We start from the raw sequence: 27259 nt of genomic DNA, 5'->3' as shown, positions 1-27259 counted from the left end.
ATATATTTTTTTTTAAACGACAGGCATAAGCATGTGCATTCATTAAAGACACAGAAACCTATACTTGAATCACACGTCAGTATAATCACATCTAAATACACAGTGTCCTACAAAGCATATTTCCAGGGATCTCATTTCTATCCATTATAACTAAATGTTCAATGTTAGAAGGCCGATAAAATAATGAAGCCCAAAACGAGATATATTATTGAAGTTTCACGGAGAGAACAGAGTGTTTTGCTTCTGTAAATTACGGCTGTTTGATAAATTGCCTACTGCTTTTTAAAACTGACTAACTGTCTCACCCTTTCATTTATAGGCTCCAGTCCACCACTTCTGTTAAGACCCACGGGCATTTGCATAGCAACAAAGTGTGTGTGTTTGAGAGAGAGTGCGAGAGAGAAAGAGAGAGAGAGAGTGGGAGAGAGGAGAAGAAGAGTGAGAGTGTGAGAAAGTTTGTTGTGAGTGAGAGGAACAGACTGAATGTGTTGGTGTGTGTGTGTGAATAGTTTGGAGGTGTACACGTGCACAAACTGCGGTATGAACCAGGTCTAACCAAGGCCCACACACACACAAAGGATCTCTAAAGTTGACCCTTCCCCGAGGACCACGCCACACAGTTATGCCCCGTTGAATTTCAGGGCTACACTCAAACTCTCTGACAACTACACTTACGAGTCAGGGAAGCACTGGGCCTTCCTCAGCCGTAAGAACCCGGTGTGACGGTTCTTTGAGATTTGCCTGAGGTTGTTTGTCATCACTGTACTGTGTCTAGACTGTTTACTGAAGTATCCTGCTTCCAAAGACTGAGAAAGACGCTGGCGATATCAAAGATCCCATGCAGACTGACAGTAATGAGAGCAGAGTATTTTGACAGGGTGCAGAAGAGCTATGAAAGGCTCTGTCTTATCAGCTGGAGAGAAACAGTCATTCTTTTCAAGATTCCCTTTTTGATGGGATTGTTTTCATGTTCAAGCAACAGGGATTTTCTCACAGCGTCTAGGAGAGGGAACTGTTCAGTTTGGCAAGTGACGGTAATCAGTCACAGTTCTACCCATCACAACAAGTACTACCATCACAACCACCATGAAGTCTATCAAAATGATCACCGTCAATGTCATCGTTTTCCCATTCTCTCCTTTCCCGGGCTCCAATCGGGCATAGAAGAGCCATAGAGCAAATGATCTTCCTCAGAGGAGATGAAAGGGGACCAATGTCAGCCGAGGGCCGGCCGGGTAGTCAAACCAACCGTTTTCTCAGGGGAGGGAATGCTGGCCGGAGCCAACAGAGGATTCCATTCATGCCACAGACAGACAGGACTGGACTTTGAGTCTCCCTTATCTCGGAGAAGAGAGAATTAACTAGAGTTTGTTAGGTAGCGTTTGCACTGTTAGCGTCGTAACAATAAGTTGGCGTCATCTACGTATGTATATCGGTAGTTACTTCATTACCAGCGCATGCGTAAATTTGCTCCCATACAAATCCTCCCCATGATCCATAAAGAAACAATATTCTCTTCAAAATGCCGTGTGTATTTTTATGAGTTAAAAGGAGAAAGGGGGTGAAGTCGAGTACAGTAGTCCATTATGACCTGTGATTGGACATAAGTGCACTTTATTCAAAAGGACTAGTCCAACAAACCCTTCAAAGTGTATGGCACTGAGCCGTGGACCAAACGTCCTCCAAACATGCTGGTCTACCATCAGAGTGATAAGGCTGTTTTCAAACCCAACATGCAATAATTGAGCAAAGAGACTGGGAAGGTTTACAGCAGGCTTTCGCCAACACTGAATTATGAACGCCGGGGTACTGGGAAAATAAAATAAACTCAACACTGGTCCCAGGAAATCAATTCTCAGTTAGATCAAGAGGTTCAGTGAGTGGCTTGCAGAGAGCAGTGAGGACTGATGGTCGGAGGAGGGGAGTTAAGTGTTCCTGGCCGTATTCCAACAGTCCAGTCTATGACCTTACCTCGCCCTATTCGGCACCCACAACAGAGCAACGTATGTGGGGGGGGGGGGGGGGGGGGGTAAATGTGTGTTGGGTTAGATTCCATTGTAAAGTAACAGGCTGGGTGGTTTGTGAAAACACTGTTTTATTAGTAGGATGACTCAACGGCAGTTGTCACTTGTCACCAAGTGGTAAGCTACTTGTGGATACGGTTACAGTAAGTTGTTCCCGCAATGATTATTCATTTAACAACCTCTTTAGAGGCTTCTGGTAAAGTTCAGCTGTAGGAAGTGAACGACGCGCAGAAGAAAAACTAGGACCATAGCAAAAGAACCTGTCAGTGAAATACCGCAGCTAGACTTGGAAACTGACCCATGATGTTTGAATGCACTAACGCTCCTTATCAGAGTACACAGCGTAGCACAAACAGCAGTGCAGCTGGCATCGGGAGGAAGTTCATATCCTTCCTGTGAGAGAAGAAAATAGCTTTGCTGAAGTATGGCTCACAAATGTTACACAAGTGTTAAGACTTTGAGAGACAAAGTATTACGGATTTCTTAAAGGGGGAAAAAAAGGATTTTGACCAAAATTGATGTGTGCTCAATCAAAATGTTTGCCGATTGAGATAAGCTTTTCCCGTTCAGTATCAAACCGGCTGCTCTGTCACACATCCATACCAAAAGTTCTTTCCTCGTGAATGTTAAATTAGTATTGTGGAAAGCTTAAATGAGAATGCATGGTGAATGGCTTTTCCCTTCCAGTCTCAAACCAGACAGAGTTGAATCAAGGATGTTTTTCAGAAAGACTTTTGCTGACCGGTGCTGAACTGGCTTAATAAAAAGAACCTTTTCAGGTCTACAGCTGAGCACAATACCAGCCGATTTGCGTTTGTACTTCAGGAGGCTGTCTGGAGTTCTGCTGAATAGACCTTGCCCAGCTGGAAGGACGATTCACATGTGTTCTCAATCACTGTCATCCACATGCCCCGAGTCGGCTCGCTTTTATCCCAGAACACACTGGGCAGCCTTGGTTTGGCCGTTCTCTGTCAGCAAGCCTTTAGGAATGTGTGAGTGCAAGTGTGTCCGTGTGGAAATGAAGGTGCTCCTCCTCTTTTCTCTACTTCTTATCTCTGGACCTTTATTCTTCTCCCTCTCTCTGCCTTGCCCAGCAAATCCTCTCCTCCTCTTCGTCAACCTCTCCTCTCGCTCTCTTTTCTTATCGCTTTTTGATTTCCATCATGTCCCCCCCCCCAACTCATCCCACTCAGCCTTTTTCCTCTCCTTCTGCCGCTCCTCTCTTTCCACTCACCCACCTCACACCAAGTGAATAGTCACCCTCTTCCATGATTGGAGGACCTTGGTCACCATTTGTCGTGCTGCCAGCTCATTCCTTCCCCATCATACATCTACCAGCTGGAGTCCATGGCTATTTCAGGACATTAAAGCAAATGTAATTTTTGGAAGATGAGGAAGTAAGCCCTTCCATTTGGGCTGTGGGTGGCTGGTGAACCTTTTTGCTGTACACCAACACTGTGGTTGCTATGTGGGATTGTTGTGTTGTTCGTAGCAGCAACAAGAAACTACTTCAGTACAGAATTGTCAGAGTACTTTCTCTCAATATTGTGAGAAACAAGCTCAGAACATGTTTCAAAATGTCTGCTGTAACTAGTTCCCCCAAGTGGTAAAGACTAGTATAAGTGGAATCACACACACACCGTGTGATGATGGATCCCGGCTGGAGGATGTCTCAGACTAATGGGATGGGGTTGTTGACCCCGGTCTCCCTCCCTCTCTATATTGATTTACACCTCAACTGATTCCTCAGACAGGGGGGGGGGGGGGGGGGGGGGGGGAGCAGGGGAGAGGATTGACACATTTACACAAGGGCCCTCCACATCATCAGCAGGGGGATTATAAATCTCACACAGGCAGGGCAGAGAATCAAAGAACCTGGAATGGAATTTCGGAGCCTTTCGTAAACCTGGCTTGACATCTGTCTCCAGACATACCGTACACACACGCTGTTCTGTAGAAATCAGGGAGAGAGCGAGAGAGATAGAGAAAGGAGAATCTTCATACTTTGATAAGCTGCAGAGAGTTGGTTTCACTGCTGTAACTGACAGAAGGAAAAAACGGCAGTTTCAGCGCCTTGGCAGCGGGGTCGGAGGATGAGAGCCGCAATAAAAACGGCAGCTTTGCACAAATCCATGGACGGACAGAAATCCAACAGATCTGTAGCCATACGGTTGGGCTGGGTGAACATTACCGGACAAATATGCCCTTCATGCCACTGTGTGTGTGTTTGTGTGTGTGTGTGTGTGTGTGTGTGTGTGTGTGTGTGTGTGTGTGCGTGTGTGTGCTTAGCTCGACTGGACAAATGTGCCAATGGTTAATAATAGAGTTTAACCATACATGATTATATTTGGACAGAAAGAGAAAACTGCAATGCCCAGATGTTTCCGCAAACTGGCAGAGTCAGCCGCTTCCTGGAGAGATACCACCCATCTAAAACGCGAACCGTCTGAGCTACTAACTAATAAGTCACTACCATCGAAAGACGACTCTCACGAACAGGGCAGTGTCGCTTGTTTTGCTCTTCGACATCCACAAGCTTTTACGGCAGTCGTCTGAATTCTGTCGCGGATGTCCTAATTTTGAAGAGGTCTTCTCACAGAAATCAACTGTCCAGACCGAATGGTTGGAGCAACAAACTAATGCCACCAATATAGAAAGGGGAGACTTGCGAGCACAAAGGCGTCGGTTGTTTTGCTCTACGATGCACACAAGCTTACGGGGATAACGTGCATAGGGGGTAAAAAAGGATCACGAATAACGTGACCAAACATGTCCAAAAGAAAAATCTGAGTTTTCTTATTTATATCTCTCAGATACAGTACAGACACTTCAAAAACATATGCCTTGGGATTTTTGGGGGAGGCTGTCTGTTTTTCCATGTACAGATGTGTATCTATGAGCTATAGCAGTAAAGGCCAAATTCAATGTTTCCTCAAATAACTTTTTTTTATACATACAGGCGTCCTAAAATTCAAAATCAAATGGCTAAATGATGCCTTTCATGACCATCTTAAAACAATTCCATATGTTAACTTAATGCGATCTAAGGCCACGGTAATCTTCACAGATGGCAGAAGACAACGAGTTACAACAATGAAGCTCTATCACAACTCTCACTGTGTCTGGCTTCTGCCAACTTGACCAAGCACATCCATCTGTGGAGTGAGACCAACAATAGCGGTTCCGGAAAGGTGAGGACAGATCACTCAGACAAACCTATAGTCTGGCTTCTGTCTGTTTCTCAGCGCACTGAACGCCATCTGTGGTGCGAGCCATCACAGCTGTCTAGGAGCCCTGAGAGAGCCCAGTTTGTCAGGGCATTTAGTGTAACCCAGCACATCATGTGAGAGCTTCCATCTAATGAGTGAGACAAAATGTCCACTCAAGGAGTCCTCTAGGGGAACAGGTTCTAGCAGCATATGTAGAGTCTCTTCGGAAAAACAGAATTCCTCCGGTGAATCTAACACCCGCTCTCTAGAACACTTTCAATATTGCATAGCCGGGGGCAGAGGGGGGACGGAAGAGACCAGCTAACTATTTGTCCGGTGTGAGAAAACTAAGGCAGATTGTCTTTCCCATCAGTGAAAAACAGTATATCAGAGAGTCGGGACAACATGCCAAGGTCGACCATTTGTTTGTGGACACAGCACATTTGGCATTTCTGTACAAAAACACCTACTGTGATTTTTCCCAAGTAGCCTAGGCATGTCGCCAATATCAAGTCAAAGACTGGACTCTCAAATTCAAGTACAGAATGGACCATATTGGCATTTCAGAAGCCCCATTAGCATATTGGGTTGGGTTAAAACGTCCCAATTTACACAATTGCACCACATTGACATTAAAAATAGTAAAAAATTAAGTGGGTTGTTCCTTGAAATGAGTGCCTTTTGCGACCCTTTGATATTTTAAGTAGAATTTGTGCAGCAGTATTGAATCTTAAAAGCATGTTATATTAAATTAAGTGCATTTTAATATACACCACATGGATAATTCAACAAATCAGGGTTTTTAAAAGAATAAAGACTTGCTAAATTGCCAAAATACAGCATTCTGACATGCCCGTCATTGCACCCTCTGTGACATCTTGGAAGATTTAACCCACGTAATCCCATGGCTAAGGGTTAGGGAAAATATATATATTTTTAGATTGTCCCAAATTTCGTGGTATCCAATTGATAGTTACTGTCTTGGCCAATTGTGCGACGCCCCATGGGTCTCCCGGTCGCGGCCGGCTGCAACAGAGCCTGGACTCCAACCCAGAATCTCTAATGGCACAGCTAGTTAGACCACTGCGCCACTCGGGAGGCCCTTGAAAATATATATATTTTTTTTTTAAAGGAACACATTTTTACTCCCCAATTAATCCTGAAAATTCACAGGGAAAAAAGGCTGTCTGTGTGTATATTTGTATGGTCCACCATTCATCCCGAGTGTCAGTATAGCATGATTTGGAGTAGGGGAAGGGTGTTTTCCTATGCATCATCAGACCAGCTTCCTTGTTCGGTGTTAACTTCTAACCCCTTTTCCCCTTCTCAAAGCTTCATCCTTGCCAAAACATTCCTCTCCGCGTAACAAACCATCTTCAATTAGATCCAATCATATTTTCCTGCGCTCTACTGTTCCCCACGGCTCTATGAACACCAGCGGGACATTCCCATCTAGAGGAGACAGAAATCAAAATGCCGTTCCTCAAAGCTAAGCCATAGCCAGTGTTTTCCCTAGGTCTTTGTATCAGGCGGGCCCAAATATCTCAGAAGCGTCACCAAAAAGGTAGACCGCTAAAGACTATTAGCTGAGGCTATGCTCCATATACAGTATGTGCCACTCAGAAATGACCTTCTGCGTAATTACTTAATTATTAGCGTAATTATTAGCTGTGACAGCGGCAGATGTTTATAACCAGCCTGGGATTACACTCTGGGTGGCAGTGCTGTATTTCAAAGTCCCTAAAACCTAAAATAGCATTTTAACAAATTCAGGAAATGGAAAAAGTCCGGACTTTTCAAGAATGTTCTTGTTTTCCTACCTTGTAAGGACATTCTTGACCTTATAATGTAGGCACACACACACACAACATGCATACAAATAGATCCATCATCCATTCCAACCCCACCCTATGTGCAGTTACGAACATAGAGAAAGGACACACTGACAAGCATTGGGATTAGCAGGAAACACCGGCCCCCCAGCCACGTACATACGCTCATCTGTGGAAGTTCATATCCTGTTTGGATGAAATCCATCTCCGCCCAGCACACAGCAGCATGAGGGAGGTCAGAGTCAGCACTGCAGCACACACACAGGCAGCAGGGGGTTTTCTGCATAGAAAAGTCTTGGGCGGGCCACTTTCAGCGCCGCATATGTTTATTTATTATCTGTATAATTTTGGGATGGAAAAACATTCAATATAAACATCTACAACCAGATATCAAGTATGTAGAAAATATAATGGCCCTATATCTTAAAAAAAAAAAAATCACCAAAATAAAATCTAGTCAGCCAGGTTGTTGCTGTAAATGAGAATGTGTTCTCAATCAACTTACCTGGTAAAATAAGGTTCAAATAAATAAAACAATTCCAGAAGTTAAGCATTCAGGAATATTGATTTTGTTATGTTTGAGTCACGCAGATAGCATAGACACTGGCAAAATGAGTAGAATTGAAGGAAATTAGCTTTAAAACTGAAAAATGTATTCTCAGACACATGACAAGGTATGTAGAATTGTGTGTAGAGGCGGCAGGTAGCCTAGCGGTTGGGAGCGTTAGGCCAGTAACCGAATGGTCGCTGGTTCGAATTTCCAAGCCGACCAGGTGAAAAAAAATCTCGATGTGCCCTTGAGCGAGACACTTAAACCTAATTCCTCCTGTAAGTCGCTCTGGATAAGAGCGTCTGCTAAATTACTAAAAAGTAACATTGCAAGAAATTTGCTTTAAAAACAGCTACACCGGTCAACAGGAGGGCCGCAAAAATGTTCGGTCAGTGACAGTGCCATTGACCCCCACCACGCACACCACCTACAACCCTTTTTAATCCAGATATATATATATTTTTTAAAACACACACACACAACACACGCTGTGCTCATACTAAGTAGCACGGATGCGTCACATGCATGCAGTCCTATAATCCCAAAACGATCGACTATCGAGAGCCGTGTATTATGGAGTTGTGGTGTGGAAGATTCTTGGTGCATGGAATAACTCAGCGTTGTGAGCAGCACTGACTTCAATTAGCTGTCTGGCAGGCCCAAGTGCATCCGTGCCACAGAGGAACCCCATGAAACGAGGTGATTTACAGTAAGTAGTGTGAACGACCGTGGCAGCCAAGTGAGTGGTGTTTTGTTTGATGCTTTCACATGCACTGTTTGACATACACAGAGTGTACAAAACATTAGGAACACCTTCCTAATATTGAGTTGCACCTTCCCTTTTGCCCTCAGAACAGCCTCAATTTGTCGGGGCATGGACTCTACAAGGTGTCGAAAGCGTTCCACAGGGATGCTGGCCCATGTTGACTCTAATGCTTCCCACAGTTGTGTCAAGTTAGCTGGAAGTCCAGTGGGTGGTGGACCATTCTTGATACACACAGGAAACTGTTGAGCATAAAAAACCCAGCAGCATTGCAGTTCTAGACACACCTGGAACCTACTACCACCCCATTCAAAGGCACTTAATTATTGCACTTGCCCATTGACCCCCTGAATGGCACACATGCACAATCCATGTCTCAATTGTCAAGGCTTAAAAATCCTTCTTTAACCTGTCTCCTCCCCTTCATCTAAACTGTTTTGAAGTGGATTTAACAGGTGACAATAAGGGATCATAGCTTTCACCTGGATTCACTTGGTCATTCTGTCATGGAAATCGGTGTTCCTAATGTTTTGTACACAGTGTAGACAGAGCTCTGCGAAGTCTGATACCATCGCTAGCTGGGCTTCTCCCTTTACGAAAATATTCAAACATGCTCATCTTTACTGTGCATGAATAAACATGTGTGCACACACACTTTCCTCTTAACACAGGGTATGACGGAGAGATGTTCTCTCTGTGTGAAGCCCGCTCTGACGCTGGGACAGACAAAACGCTCCCTGTTCACTGCTTATCACACAGCACAAGGTGACACCAGTCTATTCTCTCCTCAGCCTCAGATACTAGGGCTGGGAATTTAAAAAAGGACCTCACGACGCGATATTATCGCGATACTCAGGTGCCGATACGATATGTATTGCGATTCTCACGTATAAGCATTGCTATTCGATACTGTGATTTTATTGCGATTCAATGTTCCAAACATATTGCTCAACATACGCCTGCTGCAGAGGGCCAAGAGAGAGACAAAATACTGGAGTTTTGGTGCAGGTACAGCCAACTAGCGCAAAAATCATATTGCGGTAGTCAAAACGAAACGATATAAATTGTAAAAAATATATATAATCCCGGTATGTAACTGTATCAATTCCCCCCCCCACTACTAGATACTGCAGGGAAACCCTGTTTATCAACGGCAACAGTGAGAGCATTGGCAGGGTGTTATAACACAATCTCCACACATACAGAAAGTCACAACCATCACTACATACAGCGTAAGGAAACACGCGTATCCATCTATACAGCAGGAAGATCAAGACAGTCAATGAATGTCAATAGCTAAAGACTTAGCAACACACACGCAAATGTATAGCCTCAAATTATGTTCTGAACATCACCCCCCCCCCACAGAATCATAATCTTTGACTGCTACATTAAAGGCTATGCAATCATACAAATTGCATCTTTAACTCAGGATGCTCTGCATTAGGCCTACTGATTGCTAGATGTAGATGCTAGGAAGCCACCACGGGGAGGGGGGGGGGGGGGGTGCCCACACAGAAACCAGTCAGCGGACACTCCCTATTCCTTAACCATAGGCTAACATTCCAGACGTCAGGCCTGGCCACACCACGCCCAGGAGGGTCACTGTCATCAGCCCCATCCACCACATTCTGGATCACCACCACCCATAGCTTGCCATCTAAAAGGAATGACTGAGGGTATTATGACAAGAATTAGATATGACCTCCCAAGTGAAATAAGCGATTTGTAACGTTTTGAGAACAACCCACTCAGAGCACCAACATCCCTACACTATTGTCCATTTCCTGATAACTTACATAGGTTCTGAGAATTCACTCACTCACACACACACTTCAGCTTTTAAAAAGAGCTTGCAATGTGTCGCAGTCTTTCCTCCTCATTTCCCATTCACCACCAGAACGTAGGCTGGGCTATTCTCCAGTCTGCCCGTGAGCTGGGAGTGAACTCGGCGCTAGTTTTTATAATGTTCCATCTCTGAACAAGACAAGAGAGCGATAAAAACAGCCACAGCTCGTGGATCCTAGCACTAACTTGATTATTACCACAGAGATTGGACATCAATCCACAGCGACTGGACAGGGATATCATTCTAGTTCAGTCTACACATCATTCCTAGCTATCAATATCCCAAAGAGAGCAGTGGAGGCTCCTCAGAGTAGCAGGGAGATAACCACGCTCAGTGAATTTAATAAAATTGTTTAACGTTTAGAAAGTTAACCTTTTAAGATAAAACTATACTAAATATATTCACGTCACCAAATAATTGATTGAAACTCACTGTTTTGCAATTAAGGTCTACAGTAGCCTCAACAGCACTCTGTTGGGTAGCACCATGGTGCAGCCAGAGGACAGCTGGTTTCCGTCCTCCCCTTGATACATTGACTTCAAAACAAGACCTAGGAGGCTCATGGGTCTCACCCCCTTCCATAGACTTACACAGTAATTATGACAACTTCCGGAAGACGTCCTCCAACCTATCAGAGCTTTTGCAGCATGAACTGACGTTGTCCACCTAATCGAAGGATTAGAGAATTAATCTAGTACTGAAAGCATAAGCTACAGCTAGCTAGCACTGCAGTGCATCAAATGTGGTTGACTCAGAGAAAGACAAGAACAATTTTGAACAAATTAATTTCTTTAAAAATTGAGAAGCAAGAGAGCAAGAGATTTTTATAAATATTTAAAAAATCCCCCACTTTCACTTAGCTAGCAAATGCAGCTAGCTAGTTTAGCCTACTCAAACAGAGAGGGATGCTATGTTAACTAGCTGGCTACGGCTATCCAACACTGGAACTCTTCCAAGTCAAGGTAAGCCTTTGGTTTTATAAAATGTACTGCCACTGGGACCCGCCGGTGTAACTGCTAAACTGCTTTCTGACTGTACTGCATGATTGTTGCGGGTTTATTTACGCGTTCTAGTAGCTATGTTATGATGTTAACTAATATGGTGACAACGATGTAGGCTGTGTGTAGCAGTTATGATATGAAGGTCTACATTGTAAAGAGTTTTTTCGCCTGGTCACAGACAGCTGATGTGTTGTGCACATCAGTCCTCAAGCAAAGGGAAAAGGTGAGAGGAGGTCCACAAGCAAAGGGAAGAGGTGAGAGGAGGAGAGCTCATAGATGAGAGAAGGAATTCTACATCGAGCAAAATTATCATGCTGTTTGTATGTGGCTGCTATGAAAGTGAACTGTGTTCGATCAGGGGAGTATTCATTCTGCCAATTCTGTTGAAAACCGTTTAAACTGGAGCAAACGAAACGGGTATTAACATACCTGAATATGTCCAATAGAAATTCTTGTTTGCACTAAGGATTACACCCTAGATCAGCTAGATGCAGGCAAGAGTGTGCAAGGTGGTATTAAATGTGTCACCTTGATTACTAAAATTTCTCTCAACTTGCACAACTACATTGTAAACTTTTCATACATAGACTAGGTCGTAGCTACCTTATGATAGGTATAGGGAAAATTTGAGTATCATTAGTATGTCCCCCCAAAATAATAGTCCCCCCTCATCTTAAAATGTTACCGACCACCACAGACAGAGACTAGGCTAATCATGACTAGCTATTAATCTAGTTAATTAGCAAGAGAAATAAGATAGTATGTTGTCCATGGCAAAAATTAAAACACAAAGCAGACTCAACTCTTTGGTCCTATAAAAACCTGGTGTATGTAAAATAGTGTGTGCTATAGCTGGGAAAATAAATGTGACTCTGGATGACAACATTAGTTTCCAACATTAGGGCTGTTTTCCTAAAGCACTTTCCTTGCCACGATACGAACGAGTATCACCATACTGGTATCGTTCAGAGAAGGGCAGGCTATACTAACCATTCATAGCTATACATCCACTAGTTGAGAGAGGAATATGCTTGTTTACAAACTCTAACAACTCAACCACCATGACCCCGCATGCCCTCATCTAACAACCCAGATATTGCCATGGTTACCAACACCACATGGCAACTAAAGACATGAGAAACCCCTGTTTTTGGCAATACAGTGAAACTGATGGGGAAATAATAGTATTTACACAATGAAGGCGGGTCAAAAGTGCAACGGGTGGTTTGTTGTCTGTTAAGTCTTGTTTGCTTTTTCTCCATTTCAGAGTGGCAGGCTGTGCTTAGCAACTCAGTCAAACCAGTGGAGTGAATGAGTATTTTCTCTCTGGTGAACATGTTCAACAAATATCACGCTCTCTTTGCCTCTGCCGGTTCATGACCGTCAGGGATGGCTGGGATCGCTGTCATGGAGACACGAACGGAGTGGCGTTTTGGTGACATAGATGTCAGCTGTGTGCCATCTGTGAGTATTGACTCATGTCCACGACTGTTCATGTGTTCTTTCTTTGTCTCCATTTCTCAGTCACCCTCAGTCTTCCACCGACTCGCTCATGCTCCATCGCGCTTTCCCTCACCTCCTACACTTCTCTCCATCTATTTTTTTAAATTTACCTTTCAGTCTACTGAGATCTACATTTCTGAGAATTGTTCAATCAGAGACTTCAGATGTACTGTAGGAGTCGTAACCTGACCTTAATCATTGGGACATTTCAGACAGAGGAAAGGTGTCTTCTCTATTCTCTTTCTCCATTACCATGAAGGAAAAGCAATCAGTCAACCACAATTCCAACAAGACTTGACCTGAAGGCTATGACTAAATGGTTGCATCATTTCCACACTCCCAACCATGAGTCTACAGTATGATATAGGGTTTGGCACATTGGTCTACATTTCCCAGTTCTAGCCCATGGTGAGCTGCCATTTGTCCTTGGTCCCTTTGTTAGAGCCGAGTCCTTAATGACTTAATTGGATGAGCGGGCGGATTTACCTCGTCCAAATGGCCGTGGCCTCAGGCACAGTTTGGAATAACAGGGTGAGGCAAAGGGGCAACAGTGAGATGATCAATCAGGGTGAGACTGCACTCGCAGCCATAAAGTAGAGAGCGTGAGAAGGTGTGAGTGAGAGAGAAAGAGCAACACACACAGAGAGGGATGGAGCATCAATAATGTATACAAACACACAGTCAGTCACACAGTTAAATCAATAAAAGGCACCTTAGTCGCTACAGAAAGAGGCCATACACATACATACAGTATATGTACGTGCGTGTGTGTATGAGAGACTCGGGATCTGACCTGAGAGATGTGGTTAATGGAGGACTCCATTCGGCGCAGCTGCGAGGCCTGGATGTCTAGCAGCTGCAGCACGTTGTTGGCTAAGGCATTGATCTGGTAGGCCACGCTGGCCAGAGACTGGGTGGTGTAGGCTTTGGTCTCCTCCAGAGCTTTTCTCTTGTCTGTGGCCTGGAGAGAGCGAGAAGGAGACGCACAACGTTAGAGTCAGGTCGACATTTGACAAAAGGCTTATTCCCCAGAACCCTGGTGCAGTCCGACTGTCTTAGGCGCATTAGAAGATTCAGAAAAACATCAAAGGATTAATTGAATTGACATTCATTTTTAAGCTGATTGGGGTGTGAACATTTGGCACGTTGGCCACCTTAGCTTCATTATCATGCGTGTGACTCTTTCAAGCTCACTTGAGTGAAATCTTGGGGCAAAACACGTTTGATCTTTGTTGCATGCCCTACACTGTTCAATCATAAATCAAAGTCCAAAGAGCACTGCCTGGGTGTAAACACTGGGCTTTGATACACAGGCTGCAATATGAGGCGGAGAGCGGGGAGAAAGAAATAGGAGTTCAAACCCTGACAGAGTGAAAACTAGGAGAGAAAAAGGGTAGAAGTACACCATATGCCATTTAGCAGAAGCTTTTATCCAAAGTGACTTAGTCATGCATGCATACATTTTACGTATGGGTAAGCGAAACCATAATTTGTTAAATAAATAAATAAAAAAGTTAAATAAATAATAATTCTCCTTGTACAGGTAAGTCAATTAAGAATAAATTATTATTTACAATGACGACCTGTCATGGCGTTACAAGCGTAATACTCTACCAACTGAGTCACACAGTATAAATAGCATCTAGACAGAAAACACAACGAAGGGGAAACATTTTAAAGTTTCAAGTTGTGTGTCTAATATTTGTCTGGGCATAAGATCAGCTTTGTATCACAGCCAGTGGGACTAAAGCCTGGTTGCACCCGCTGGTTTACAACCAGAGAAGAAGTGACAGTGAGTTGACTCAAACTGCTTGTTTTGAAGGGAATCAAAGTAACAGATGTGCTGCATGATAACAGCCTCTAGGAATGAAGGGAGATTCTTCCACAGAGCAGTGACAGAGCCAGAGGCCATCTGGAGAGTACACGCACGCACAAAACACGCACACACAATCCCAGGAACACTTTCAATACTAGAATTCAACACTTCCATCAGCATACACAGCTAAACACAAAGAGCTTCAACCTGAAGAAAATGAGATACCTAGTCAGTTGCACAACTAAATGCCTTCAACTGAAATGTGTCTTCCACATCTAACCCAACCCCAGAAACATGCACACACATCGTTTCCTACATAAACGCTAGCGGGAATGCATATGACAGCATTCCTGAACTGATGCTCTAGGGAGAGGCCATAGGCCATTTTTGACTGCACTTTGCTACTATTTCAATGTATAATTAATTGCTCATTTATACAGCAGTACTCCCAAAGTTTTGAACTCGGTGAAACCCATTCATTCTTTCCCATGTCATAGGTGAAATGCCCTGAAGCAGATTCAAATCCCCCAACAAATGGCTGCTTCTACATCTCTATACTGACAGTACTGCTAAACTTAGCTCAATCCACTGCACTCGAGGGTTTATGGAGCACAATTGAAGAGAAGTCTCAGTGTCACTCAGATACAACATCTCAACGCAGAGGTGATGGCATTACACACGCAAAATCCATAAACCATTACCTTCTTCTGTCAACATTTTTTTTACTGCTCCACCATTCCTGTAAGAAATTGGGTATGCAGATAGCTGCGCTGGGCCTCTTATGAAATCAGCAAATATGCTGTAAAAAAAAAAGAAGCTGAAATCCGATAGCATTTCAGGGAAATGAAATTTAATGTAGAGAGCTAGCGTTGTGTGTTACATGCCAAAGAGGTTACAAACTATATCCTCTGTATCCCATAAAAAAGGTGTAGGGTGGACCGTAACATGAAAGTATTGAGACCTGCTTTCCACAAGACGGTTCTGTAGACATGTCGTGGGGTGGTTGACCAAGGGGATTGTTTCACGATTCGCTGAGTGAAAAGGGATGCTCCACAGGGATTGGGCTAAAATGACCCAATCTCTACCTGTAGAGGAGACTGTAGTGTGGGGTCTGGTTAGCCAGTGGGCCGCTAAGGCATTGTGGGTGTTGATTAGGCAAATAATTGAACAGCAAGTGCACATTTCTTACAACTGCATCTTCAGATATCCATCTCTGTATAACCGTAAGTAAATAAAAAAACACTTCAGTCATCCTTGTTCCTGGGCATTCAACTCAGGCGCTAACTTGGAGAGAACGACCAAATGTACATGCACCGGGGGACGCAAGCAAACAAATCACTGTTCCTGATTCCACTCGTTTGCAACGAGGCCGGCGAGATTACAACTCAGTCAGACCAAGAATATAAGCGCTCTGAGTTTCGATCAACGCTGGGAGCAAAATGTAGATGTTTTAGACACAATTGATTTTCTTTGTATACAAAATATTTATTGGAATTATACTTTTTTTCTAATTATTAAAAAATGACAGAGGTCCGGACCTCTGTCCCCATGTGTAGTTACGGCCCTGTTACTTGAACTGGAATGTAGTAGTATTTCATGGACGGCATAAAAAAAAGAAACCAAAAAATGCACCACACCTCCTTTTAAAAGACAACATGCTAAGATCAGGAAAGCAAACTACAGTGATCATAAAGTGAAAGCCTACAGCTCTGGAACAGTGCAGTAGGGAGTGGAAGTCCACCAGCGTGTTTGGCTGGTTTCCTCCGGTAAGTGAGGGATCAGCAATAGAAGGTTACGAGACGAGGGTGGGACTTGGGCCTGGTTCAATAACATCTAAAAATGCATCCTTTCACCACAATCCAGTCAAGCCAGATAAATGACTCACATCAAGGAAGAGAAAAGGAATGATGCCTTCTCCAAAGTATTTACATTCAAACAGGGCGTCGGGCGGGCTGCTTAGCTGACGGGGGCCAACTGCTGCTTGGAGGCACCATGAACAGGATGGAAAGGCCCAGACCCCCTCCCTGGGGGAAGAGTCTTCCAGGATCAGGACAAACTGTGTGGCCCCCTACACCCAAGAGCTCTGTCATGGGTGGAAGCTACATTTACATTTGAGTAATTTAGCAGACGCTCTTATCCAGATCGACTTACAGTTTGTGCATTCATCTTAAGATAGCTAGTTGAGACAACCACATATCAGTCAGAGTTAGCACATTTTTCCTCAAAGCTTCAACTGGACAACAGAGGGGTAAGACAGAGGGCATGGAGTATCTTAGACCTGGGTTTTTTAATATGAGGGGGTGACGGCGCATCCTATCAACTTATATCTTATATTCTTACCAAACCCAAGCCATTTTCCTTTTGAGCGACAAAGTCTGACCTCTTGTAGCACAAGCTTCTCAGAGGTCAAATAACAGGGATAACACTTCTAGCGTTGCTATGCGGGAACAAGTCAGAACATTCGCCTCTGAAACAAGACAAGACAGCGACAGGCAGTGTAGCTCCCGGGAAATGTACTGCTCCCCTCTACAGCCGACAGTCAGATCTGCTTTAGCACATCCTCATATCCTGGAGGGAGATGTGCCTGGAAAATGGCTTAGCCCTGTAAAAAAATATATATATACAAAAATAAATACTGCCATGAAAGTGTTGAAATGTTCTGGTATGACATGCCACATGTATGAAAATAATATAGAATTGACTTTACTGTCCTCAATTTCCCCCCTGCTACTTCTCTCTGCACAAGACCAAGTTACACACAATGCTGACGATGTATGAAATCGGTAACATTGCATGCACTGCAGCCTAATCATTGCGGGAATCTGTTGCATGTTGAGTAGGGACACCCGTTTGAGACATGGTGGTAAGCAACAATCCATAAAAACCTAAAGAAAAATCAGTCATGCCAAGAAACTAGATGTCACCAGGCATGAGCGTTTTATCCATTCTGATTTAAAAAAACAAGGTTGAAAACATTACACTGTGCAGTTATACGCCTCCTCAGATGGACTCACTGCAAAGGACTGCTCTGGCAAAGTCAGGGGCAAGGTCATCCAGAGGCAAGGTCATTGCCTCACTACAAGGACTGCTTTGTGGGATGTATTGACAGCTGAATGAGATTGAAAGCTTTGGCTGAGATAAGAGAGAACTTGGGCAGCAGAGGAGAAGTGCTTTGTAGGCTGTATTGATGTGGATGGACTTGCCCAGAGGTCCAGGATGTGATAGAAGAGACGTAAAGCCAGTGGAAAAGAGATTAGTACAGTGATGCCGGTAATCTGGCCACAAGGCTACGTAAGGGCCCAAACCTAACATCCAGAATCATGTGTTTTAGCCTAGGCTCAGCCATCTCCTGACCCAGTGACCAATTTCCATTGTTTTTTTTCTTTAGGCAAAGACCACGAAGCAACATCCAAGACTAAACTAACCTTAAAGGCAGCAAGCCTAGTAGTTAGAGCGTTGGGCCAGTAAGCAAAAGGTTGCTAGATCGAATCTCCAAGCTGACAAGGTAAAAATCTGTCGTTCTGCCCCTGAACAAGGCAGTTAACCCACTGTTCCTAGGCCATCATTGTAAATAAGAATTTGTTCTTAACTGACTTGCCTAGTTAAATACAGGTAAAAATTCAAAAATTAAAAACGATTCAATTAAACCTAACGCAGCAGGCGTTTCTTTCTTTCTTTCTGGTCGTGATAAGAAAACTGTCAAGGGTGGTTCTCTTCTGCACTGTTAACTCCTCCACATTTACTGGATTGGTTTGAGATGGAGTGTCGCCTTGTTAACATCCAAAAGCGGAAGTCCCGCAACAGGTTTCTTCCCATTTCCCCTGAAAAACAGATGCATCCGGGTTTTTTGGTAACCCCACTCAGGGTGAGGCTACACCAACGACACAGGCAAACTGTCGGGGCATTAATCTATAATCCAGAAACAATGACTGACCCTGGTAAATGTCTCGGCCTGGCTTGCCTGAGATTAGATAAGATACCCAATGAGGAAGGGAACTAAAAAGGTGAGATATAAATAGTACATTCAATCCATATCAAAATATACCAGCACCCATAAAATATACGGGCTCTTCAAAGAGCTGTGTTTTCATAGACCGTAATAGCCTACAACATTCGTATCTATGTGTATTGCATCATCAGAGGGTGAGGGGAAATGCAACCACACCCAGAGGGGCAAAAATATGCACAAGGAAAGTTGTGAAAAACAGAACCCCAACACAACACATCTGGTAGTCTGAGAAAGTTCAACAGATAAGTGCAAGAGAAGTTACAATAACTACAATTAAATACACTTCCGTAGAGTATCAACTTTAAATCTGCGTTTTAAGTCATTGCCACTTTCTGAAATCAGGAGCAGAATAAGTCCATTATTCATTTTCTTGTTCTCCACTGGGGCAGATGGGGGGCAGACTGAAAAGCTAAAAAGGTCTTCCTGACCTTGAGAAACTGTCGTTGTGCAATTAAAAATTCCATCAGTATGTCAGGAAAGGGATACAAAGGGGAACCTTGTAGAGGGAATCAAATTTTTAAAAAGTGTTCTTTTGGAAATAATTCAACAGTAATACAGAAAACTGCCAATTCAAACAATGGTTACTTAAATGGCTTTTTATTGGTTTTTGAAAAGAATTCTAAACCAAGTGTGAGCGAAGACCAGTCCAACACAAGTGATACTATTCAGAGTCACCGTCCTGTTGTAAACCGCTCCTCATCTTGTACTATTCAGTCACCTTTGAGCTGATTTCCTGGTGATTACAGTCTTATGTCCAACAACACACATACACACTAGGCTCCTTAGTTCCAGTGAAGGGAAATCTATATGCTACAGCATACAATGTCATTCTAGACGATACTGTGCTTCCAACTTTGTGGCAACAGTTTGGGGAAGGCACTTTCCTGTTTCAGCATGGCAATGCCCCTGTGCCTGAAGCGAAGTCCATACAGAAATGGTTTGTCGAGATCAGTGTAGAAGAACTTGACTGGCCTGCACAGAGGCCTGACCTCAACCTTGAACACCTTTGGAATGAATTGGAAAGCCAACAGCAGGCCAGATCTAATCGTCCAACATAAGTGCCTGACCTCACTAATGCTTGTGTCTGAATAGAAGCAAGTCCCAACATCTAGAAAGTATAAACACCATGGGACAACGCAGCCGTCATCCCGCTCAGGAAGGAGATGTGTTCTGTCTCCTAGAGATGAACGTACTTGGTGCGAAAAGTGAAAATCAATCCCAGAACAACTGCAAAGGACCTTGTGAAGATGCTGGAGGAAACAGGTACACAGTAAAACGAGTCCTATATAGACATAACCTGAAAGGCCGCTCAGCAAGGAAGAAGCCACTGCTCCAAAACTGCCATAAAAAAAGGCAGGCTACGGTTTGCAACTGCACATGGGGACAAAGATCATACTTTTTGGAAAAATGTCCTCTGTTCTGATGAAACAAAATTAGAACTGTTTGGCCATAATTACCATTGTTATATTTGGAGGAAAAGGGGGAGGCTTGCAACCCGAAGAACACCATCCCAACCATGAAGCACAGGGGTGGCAGCATCATGCTGTGGGGGTGCTTTGCTGCAGGAGGGACTGGTGCACTTCACAAAATAGATGGCATCATGAGGCAGGGAAATTATGTGGATATATTGAAGCAACATCAAGACATCAGTCAGGAAGTTAAAGCTTGGTCGCAAATGGGTCTTCCAAATGGACAATGAACCCAAGCATACTTCCAAAGCTGTGGCAAAATGGCTAAAGGACAACAAAGTCAAGGTATTGGGAGTGGCCATCACAAAGTCCTGACCTCAATCCTATAGAAAATTTGTGGGCAGAACTGAAAAAGCGTGTGCGGGCAAGGAGGCCTACAAACCTGACTCAGTTACACCAGCTCTGTCAGGAGGGATGGGCCAAAATTCACCAAACTTATTGTGGGAAGCTTGTGGAAGGATACCTGAAATGTTTGACCCAAGTTAAACAATTTAAAGACCATTTTTTAATTCTCACCCATCTACACACATACCCCATAATGACAAAGTGAAAATATGTTTACACATTTATTGAGAACGAAATACAGAAATCTCATTTACATAGGTATTCACACCCCCGAGTCAATAGGATTATGGCTGTGAGTCTTTCTGGGTAAACCTTTAAGAGCTTTGCTCACCTGGATTGTACAATATTTGCTCATTATTCTTTAAAAAATTATTCAAGCTCTGTCAAGTTGGTTGTTGATCATTGCTAGACAATCATTTTCGGGTCTGGCCATATATTTTCAGGTAGATTTAAGTCAAAACTATAACTCGGCCACATTCACAGTCTTCTTGGTAAGCAACTCTAGTGTACATTTGCCCGTGTGTCTTAGGTTACTTTCCTGCTGAAAGGTCAATTGTTCTCCCAGTGTCTGGTAGAAAGTGGACTGAACCAGGTTTTCCTCCATTCAGTTTATTTCTTATCCTGAAAAACTCCCCAGTCTAACAATTACAAGCATACCCGTAGCATGATGCAACCACCACTCTGCTGAAAAAATATGCAGAGTAATACTCAGTAATGTGTTATATAGGATTTGACCCAAATGTAACACTTTGTATTACGGACCAAAAAAAGTTATCTGCTTTGCCACATTTTTAGCAGTATTTTCAGGATGCATGTTTTGGAATATTTTTATTCTGTACAAGCTTTCTTCTTTTCACTCTGTTAAATCAGGTTAGTATTGTCGAGTAACTACAATGTTTTTCTCCTATCACAGCCATTCAACTCTAACTGTTTAAAATCACCATTGGCCTCATTATGAAATCCCTGAGCGGTTTCCTTCCTCTCCGGCAACTGAGTTAGGAAGGATGCCTGTATCTTTGTAGTGACTGTGTGTATTGATACACCATCCAACTTGTAATGAATAACTTCACCATGCTCAAAGGAAGATTCAATGTCTGCCCCCCCCCCCCCACCCCCCACCTAGCCAATAGGTTCCCTTCTTTGCGAGGAATTGGAAAACCACTCTGGTCTTTGTGGTTGAATCCGTGTTTGAAATGCACTGCTCGACTGAGGGACCTTACAGATAATTGTATGTGTGGAGTACAGAGATGAGGCAGTCATTCAAAAATCATGTTAAACACTATAATTGATCATAAAGTAAGTCAATGAAACTTAGTGTCTTGTTATGCACATATTTACTCCTGAACTTATTTACGCATGCCATAACAAAAAGGGGACATTTCATCTTTACATGTTTTATTAAATTTGTAAGAATGTCTAAAAACATTCCACTTTGACATTAATGGTGTATTATGTGTGAGCCAGTGACAAAAAAATCTAATTTAATCCATTTTAAAATTCAGGCTGTAACAACAAAATGTGGAAAAATTCAAGGGGTGTGAATACTTTTTGAAGGCACTGTATCTACTATCTGCACACATCTGGGGCCTTCATATTCTGCTTTCATATTCACGTAAGTCTATCAATAATTGTGGAATAAAGTGTTGAAAGCAGGGGCGGCAGACCCTACAAGGATTCATCTGCGTTAGTTCAGTGAGTTATGCCATCGTGCTAATCTTAATGTGACATTAATAGGCTGGGGATACAATGCTATGTAAATAGGATTAAATGTAATTGTCAACTGAAACAATGACAATATCCAGATCACAGACAGAGCAATAGGGAGACAAAGTCTCAGAGCCGGATTACAGCATTTGGGGCCCCGGGGCACCAACCTCCAACCCCCCCAACAAATTTCTTTTTTCATAGTGCTGAAAGAAAAATGTGCAGTTTTATAGCTAATTTCCTGAAATTCTACACTTTTTGCCATGGGGCAGAGATTTTTGTTCACATTTTGCCTGGCTGAAAGAGGGGGGAGTTGTGTGGGCCCGGGGGCCCCAGGGCACGTGCCCTGCGTGCCCGTTTGGTAATCTGGCTGGGCTAAGAGCCGCTAGGCTTTCAATGCTGAGAGAAAAACCAGGCCACTCCGAGAGTGAGAGAAAGAAAGATAGGAAGAGAAAGAGGACTCTGTAATCCTTAGAGACAGAGCTGTGTGAAAACGACACATGTAACACCTTCAGGCCAGCCTGGCTCTTTACCATGGAAAAGTAATGTCTGCTAGGTTTCACTTTCAGCATGGGTACACAGAGGTCACGTGACCAGGACAAAAGATGGGCGAGTAAACGTGATCTTGAGTGCTTGACTCATATTGTAATTTAGTGCATTGGCCTGCATAGCTGTACAATGTTTTCCTCCCTCCAAAACACTGGCCTACATTCGGTCTCCATTCAGTTCTGGAAAGTGTTATAGGGATCGTTGTGCCACACCCAAGAATAATTGTAAGGGAGACAGTAAGACACATGGTGAAAAAAAGAGGAGTTTAACTTGACATGACGCAGTGGGCTGCTGCTGCTGCCCTCTCCTCAACCTCCAAACCTGCGTCGTGTACCCTGCCAACAAGCCAGGTGGCCCAGTTTGTACATGTCCCGGCGTCCTTGTCCAAAAACGACAGCCCTGGCTGTCACAGAGGTTAGGAAAACATGGTGCTGACTCAGTCACATCCCTGAAAAGATATGGTCCATGGCCAAAATGGAAATCTGCTTCTTGCGAGTGTGCCACCATCATTTTGGGTGAGTGGAGATGCTACATTCCCACAGTGAAGGAGAAACCCATTACAGAAAACTTCCAAGGTATTTCTAAAAAAGAATGTTACTAAAGAAACACTGATGCATAATTGACCTTTATCCAAATTAGGATGCCAATATGAATAAATCTTGCCTGATGTGGAGAGAAGTACAACAAAAACTTCAGAGCTACAGGAACCTTCCCTGTCATGACCATGACCACAACCATACCTCTTGCTGTCAGTCAAAGCGGGAAATTGCTTGTCCTCATTTACAGACTGGCTTCAACCATCTCCTACTGAACAGTGGGCTACATAGCTGTGCTACAGTCAACATGTTAAAAAACCAAAGCCTCTACGAGAACAGAAAGAGGGAAAAAATTAAGAAAACAGTTCCTGAAGACGAGCAGAGTCATGCTGAGGCATGTTGCTATACACATGGTTGTCTCTCACTCATCTGTTTTCAACTCAGACAGACAGAGAGAGAGGCACAGACAGAGAGACTGAGAATAAGGGAAGGAAAACAGCTGAAAGGATGTACAGACTTATTCGATTTTTTTTTAAAGAGACCATATGGGCAGTGTCTTCCTGTTGGGTTTAAGATTCAAGTTGAACTTGTGACAAAACTGCCTGACGGCTTTAGTTCACAACATCAATCATTTCAACTCCTCAACACTATGCATGGTTCGCTCCAAGAATCTCCAGGGAATTGCTTAATCCACTAAACCAATTAAGCTCAGAAATATGCAGCATTTTGTGAAACGGTAAACTTCTGTCGAGGGATCTAGAGTATTCTGCAATTACTAAATATAACTAAGGATGAATGCTGTTCAGTGCGTTTACAGATAACCAGTCAACAGTGAAATTAAAGTATAAGCAGGGAGACAAGGATGAAAACAAAATGATCGGCAATCCTCATGGAGTTGGAGGAAGTTGACAGCACACGTTATAACTGATTTAATGTCGTGTTTTTGATGGACTCAAATGGTCGGGTCCCTTAAACATTCCTCTGCGGGTGTCAATACACATCTGGATTCCTTTCAGCACTTGATACAGTGCGGTATCCTTCAGGGCAGTTGCCTCCAGCTGTTACTCTTCTTTCTTTATTTACAAAGAATTTGCCACTTCTCTTACGAGAAGCTAAAACGACTATGTATGCAGAGGATTAGAACCCTACTGAAAGTGAGTTTACAGACTCTTAGCAAGGAGTTACAGTCAGTGTCAGAATAGGTCATTAAACGATAAACGGGTCTTAAATAGATCCAAAACCAAAAGCATTGTATTTGGTGCAAAGCATTCTCTTAGAGTTGTGCATAAAGGGTGTGACCGTTGAACAAGTAAAAGAAGCTGAACTCCTAGGAGTAACACTGGATGGCCAGTGATCATGGGCAAGTCATATTGACAAAGTTGTGAAGATGGGGAGAGTTATGTCTCTTATAAAAGGATACTCTGCGTTTTTGACACAAATACCGACTGTACTAGTTGTTCAGGCTCTGATCTTTTCTTATCTTGACTACTGTCCGGCAAAATGGTCAGGTGCAGCACCGAAAGACCCGGCAAAGCTTCAGCTGGCTCAAAACAAAGCAGCACACATTGCCCTCAACTGTACACACAGAACTAACCTCAACAACACGGATGATAGTCATTCCTGGTTGAGGAGAAATGGACTACTTCTAGTCTTTTTAAGAAACATTTTGATGTTGAAAATGCCTAACCACCAGTATAATCTATTTGCATACACTTAAAACAGACATACGCCACCAGACACGCCACTACGGGTTTCTTCACGGTACCCAAACCAAAAACAGATTTAATGCATCGCTCAGTTATGTATAGAGCCATGTCATCGTGGATTGCTCTGCCACCAGAAGTTACTTGGTCAAAAAGGATGTTTAGCTTTAAAAAACATATTAAGATCTAATTGAACTGTTCTGTATATAATACTATATGAAGTTGGTAAATGGTATTTGTATTGTCTCTTGGTGTCTTTCCAATATACAACTCTTATTTTAGTTTATTTTGAATTGAATTATATATCTTATGTTTTTGTCTATTACTGTTCAGTACTTTGTCATGCATTTGCACGTTTTATGTGGACCCCAGGAAGAGTAGCTAAAGTTGAGAAGCAGATCTCAGCCGTAAGCTATAGCCTCTTTACCCTGAGGGGGACCAAGATAGCTCATCAAAAGCCTTCTTATGCAACAACTTATTCAGGTTAACTCAATGCTATAACATAGCCACAGTGTGGAATCACCATATCAACATGTACGTCTAGAGAGCACTTGTACCGTATATTCACAGCATAGGATGAAACGTATGATTTGTCAAACGTTCATATTTCGAATTCCCTGAGATTTAATGAGCTCTTGCCTATAGTTTGGATTTCTGTAGGAAAGCCCTCAATCTTAATATCAATATTATTATTTTTTAAATCAGTTTTGACATTCTTTTGAGGGATGTAAAACACAGTTTAAATAGCCATGTCCAACACCATATCGATCAGTAACTTCAGCTGCTAGCCCACAATTTAAGTAATTATAATGCAGCAAGGCAATAGCCCCTTGGCAGCATGAGGTAACACATGAAATAACCCAGTAAAATAATTGAACCGTTTCAGAACTCAGTTCAGAAATGTGTTAAAACATGACCAAATTCCACAGTCAACATATGTGAAACTTAGTTAAAAGGGTAACACAATCATATGTGGCAAATTGCAGAAGCATTCACTGACAAACAAACAGGCGTTGAAAGTCTGATATTCCCCAGAGAGAAGTAGTATTGTTAAAATGACTATGCAGTGATTGGCTCTGTTGCTCTTAATCAATAATGCCTCATGTTATTTTTGTACATTATCTATAGTATAGGCAGGCTAATTGCAAACTGTAAGAAGATTCTTAGAAATGCCTTGACATTTATACGTTTGCAATTGCTTACAATATCATAGTCCACGTATTGCAAATGTATAAATCACAGAAAATACTAATAAAATTAGTGGATAGAAATCAAAATGTCAAACTATCTGACGGTGTCTGTGAGGGACAGTAAATAAGCAAGGCCAGCGTCTTCGCAAGCGCAACTGCTACTGTAACTTTTAAACAATGTAACAATCAGATGAAATTGTTACGTTTTAACAGTTACGTGTAGAGTGCACAACACGTTTCAGATCGTTTTACAGCAGTTTAGTTTGCACCATTATTTATTTCATTAAACGAAGATAACAGCCGAAGTTAATACTAGACACACCCTCTGTGTAAACGAACTAAATCTGATCAAAGGACCAACAACGCATTGAATGGCCAACACTGTATCCAACGTGTCCAGTGCGGTGAAACTACACACTGAAATGGCCAAAGACTCTCAAAAGATATGTATTCTCTATGAATATCTAACGTTACTCCTTTATGTGTTAATTGTGACTCTTTCCATTTCTTTATCCACATTTCCCGTTCAACAACAAAGAATTCCGAGATAACAATGTTGAGTAAATGTACTCATTTTGCTTACCTGAACATAATTGTTTTCACAGTAGTCTGCTACCCGCGTGAGATTCTGGTAACTCTCTATAAGAGCTCTTTTGCCGGCTGGAATTTCTTCCTCTAACAACATTTGCAGCTCTGCCATCTTACATCGCCCCGCATAGCTTCTTCGCCTTCCCTTTGATTGAAACCACCAGCTCTGCTTCGGGGGGAAAAAAAAAAAAAAAAACCTGCTTCGCCTGGTATAGTGGGATTCTTGGCCTCGCTTTCACATCGGCGCAACCTATCAGCCACCCGCAAAAAAACAACCAACATGGATCACGGTGTAGAATGCTGGGATACGTAGTGTTACAATGTATAATTTTCTGGGTTTCCGAGTTGCAACAGTCGTCAAATTTGATACAACATATCAACGCGTAATGCTTTTATGGCCAGGCTGCATGCTCGCGTAACATTTCTTATTGTGGCCAACAACACATAGTATTGTGGTGGCTTCATACCTTTACCATACAGTTATTTGATGGAACATGTTTTTGAGGTCAATTATACACTCAGCCATTGACTGCATTTAGAACTACATATCCAGTAAGCACCCACTGTCTGTGGTGCATTGTGGAGTTTGTAGGGATTTTGGTGTATACTAAATAACATA

The 27259-nt window shown here is 42.9% G+C and overlaps 1 protein-coding gene across 12 annotated transcripts in view; it reads right to left on the bottom strand.

Annotated features, from left to right (window-relative positions):
• The window catches only part of LOC129859282 (abl interactor 1-like), a 62934-nt gene extending 36091 nt beyond the window's left edge, over positions 1–26843 (bottom strand). For 6 of the 12 annotated variants that reach the window (XM_055928859.1, XM_055928855.1, XM_055928860.1 and 3 more), the window contains exons 1-2: positions 26636–26842; positions 13525–13692 (exon numbers count right to left, since the gene is read on the bottom strand). In XM_055928859.1, the coding sequence (XP_055784834.1) occupies positions 13525–13692; positions 26636–26752 (285 nt within the window). In that variant the 5' untranslated portion in view covers positions 26753–26842. Of the gene's footprint in view, positions 1–13524; positions 13693–26635 lie in introns of all 12 variants that reach the window. The other 6 variants (XM_055928851.1, XM_055928858.1, XM_055928853.1 and 3 more) reach the window with 2 other exon arrangements.
• Positions 26844–27259: the final 416 nt, after the last annotated feature.

This window comes from Salvelinus fontinalis, chromosome 7 (genome assembly GCF_029448725.1).
Source record: "Salvelinus fontinalis isolate EN_2023a chromosome 7, ASM2944872v1, whole genome shotgun sequence".
Lineage (NCBI taxonomy): Eukaryota > Metazoa > Chordata > Actinopteri > Salmoniformes > Salmonidae > Salvelinus > Salvelinus fontinalis.
The sequence above is the reverse complement of the archived record's forward strand: the minus strand, read 5'-3'. Positions and strand labels throughout refer to the sequence as shown.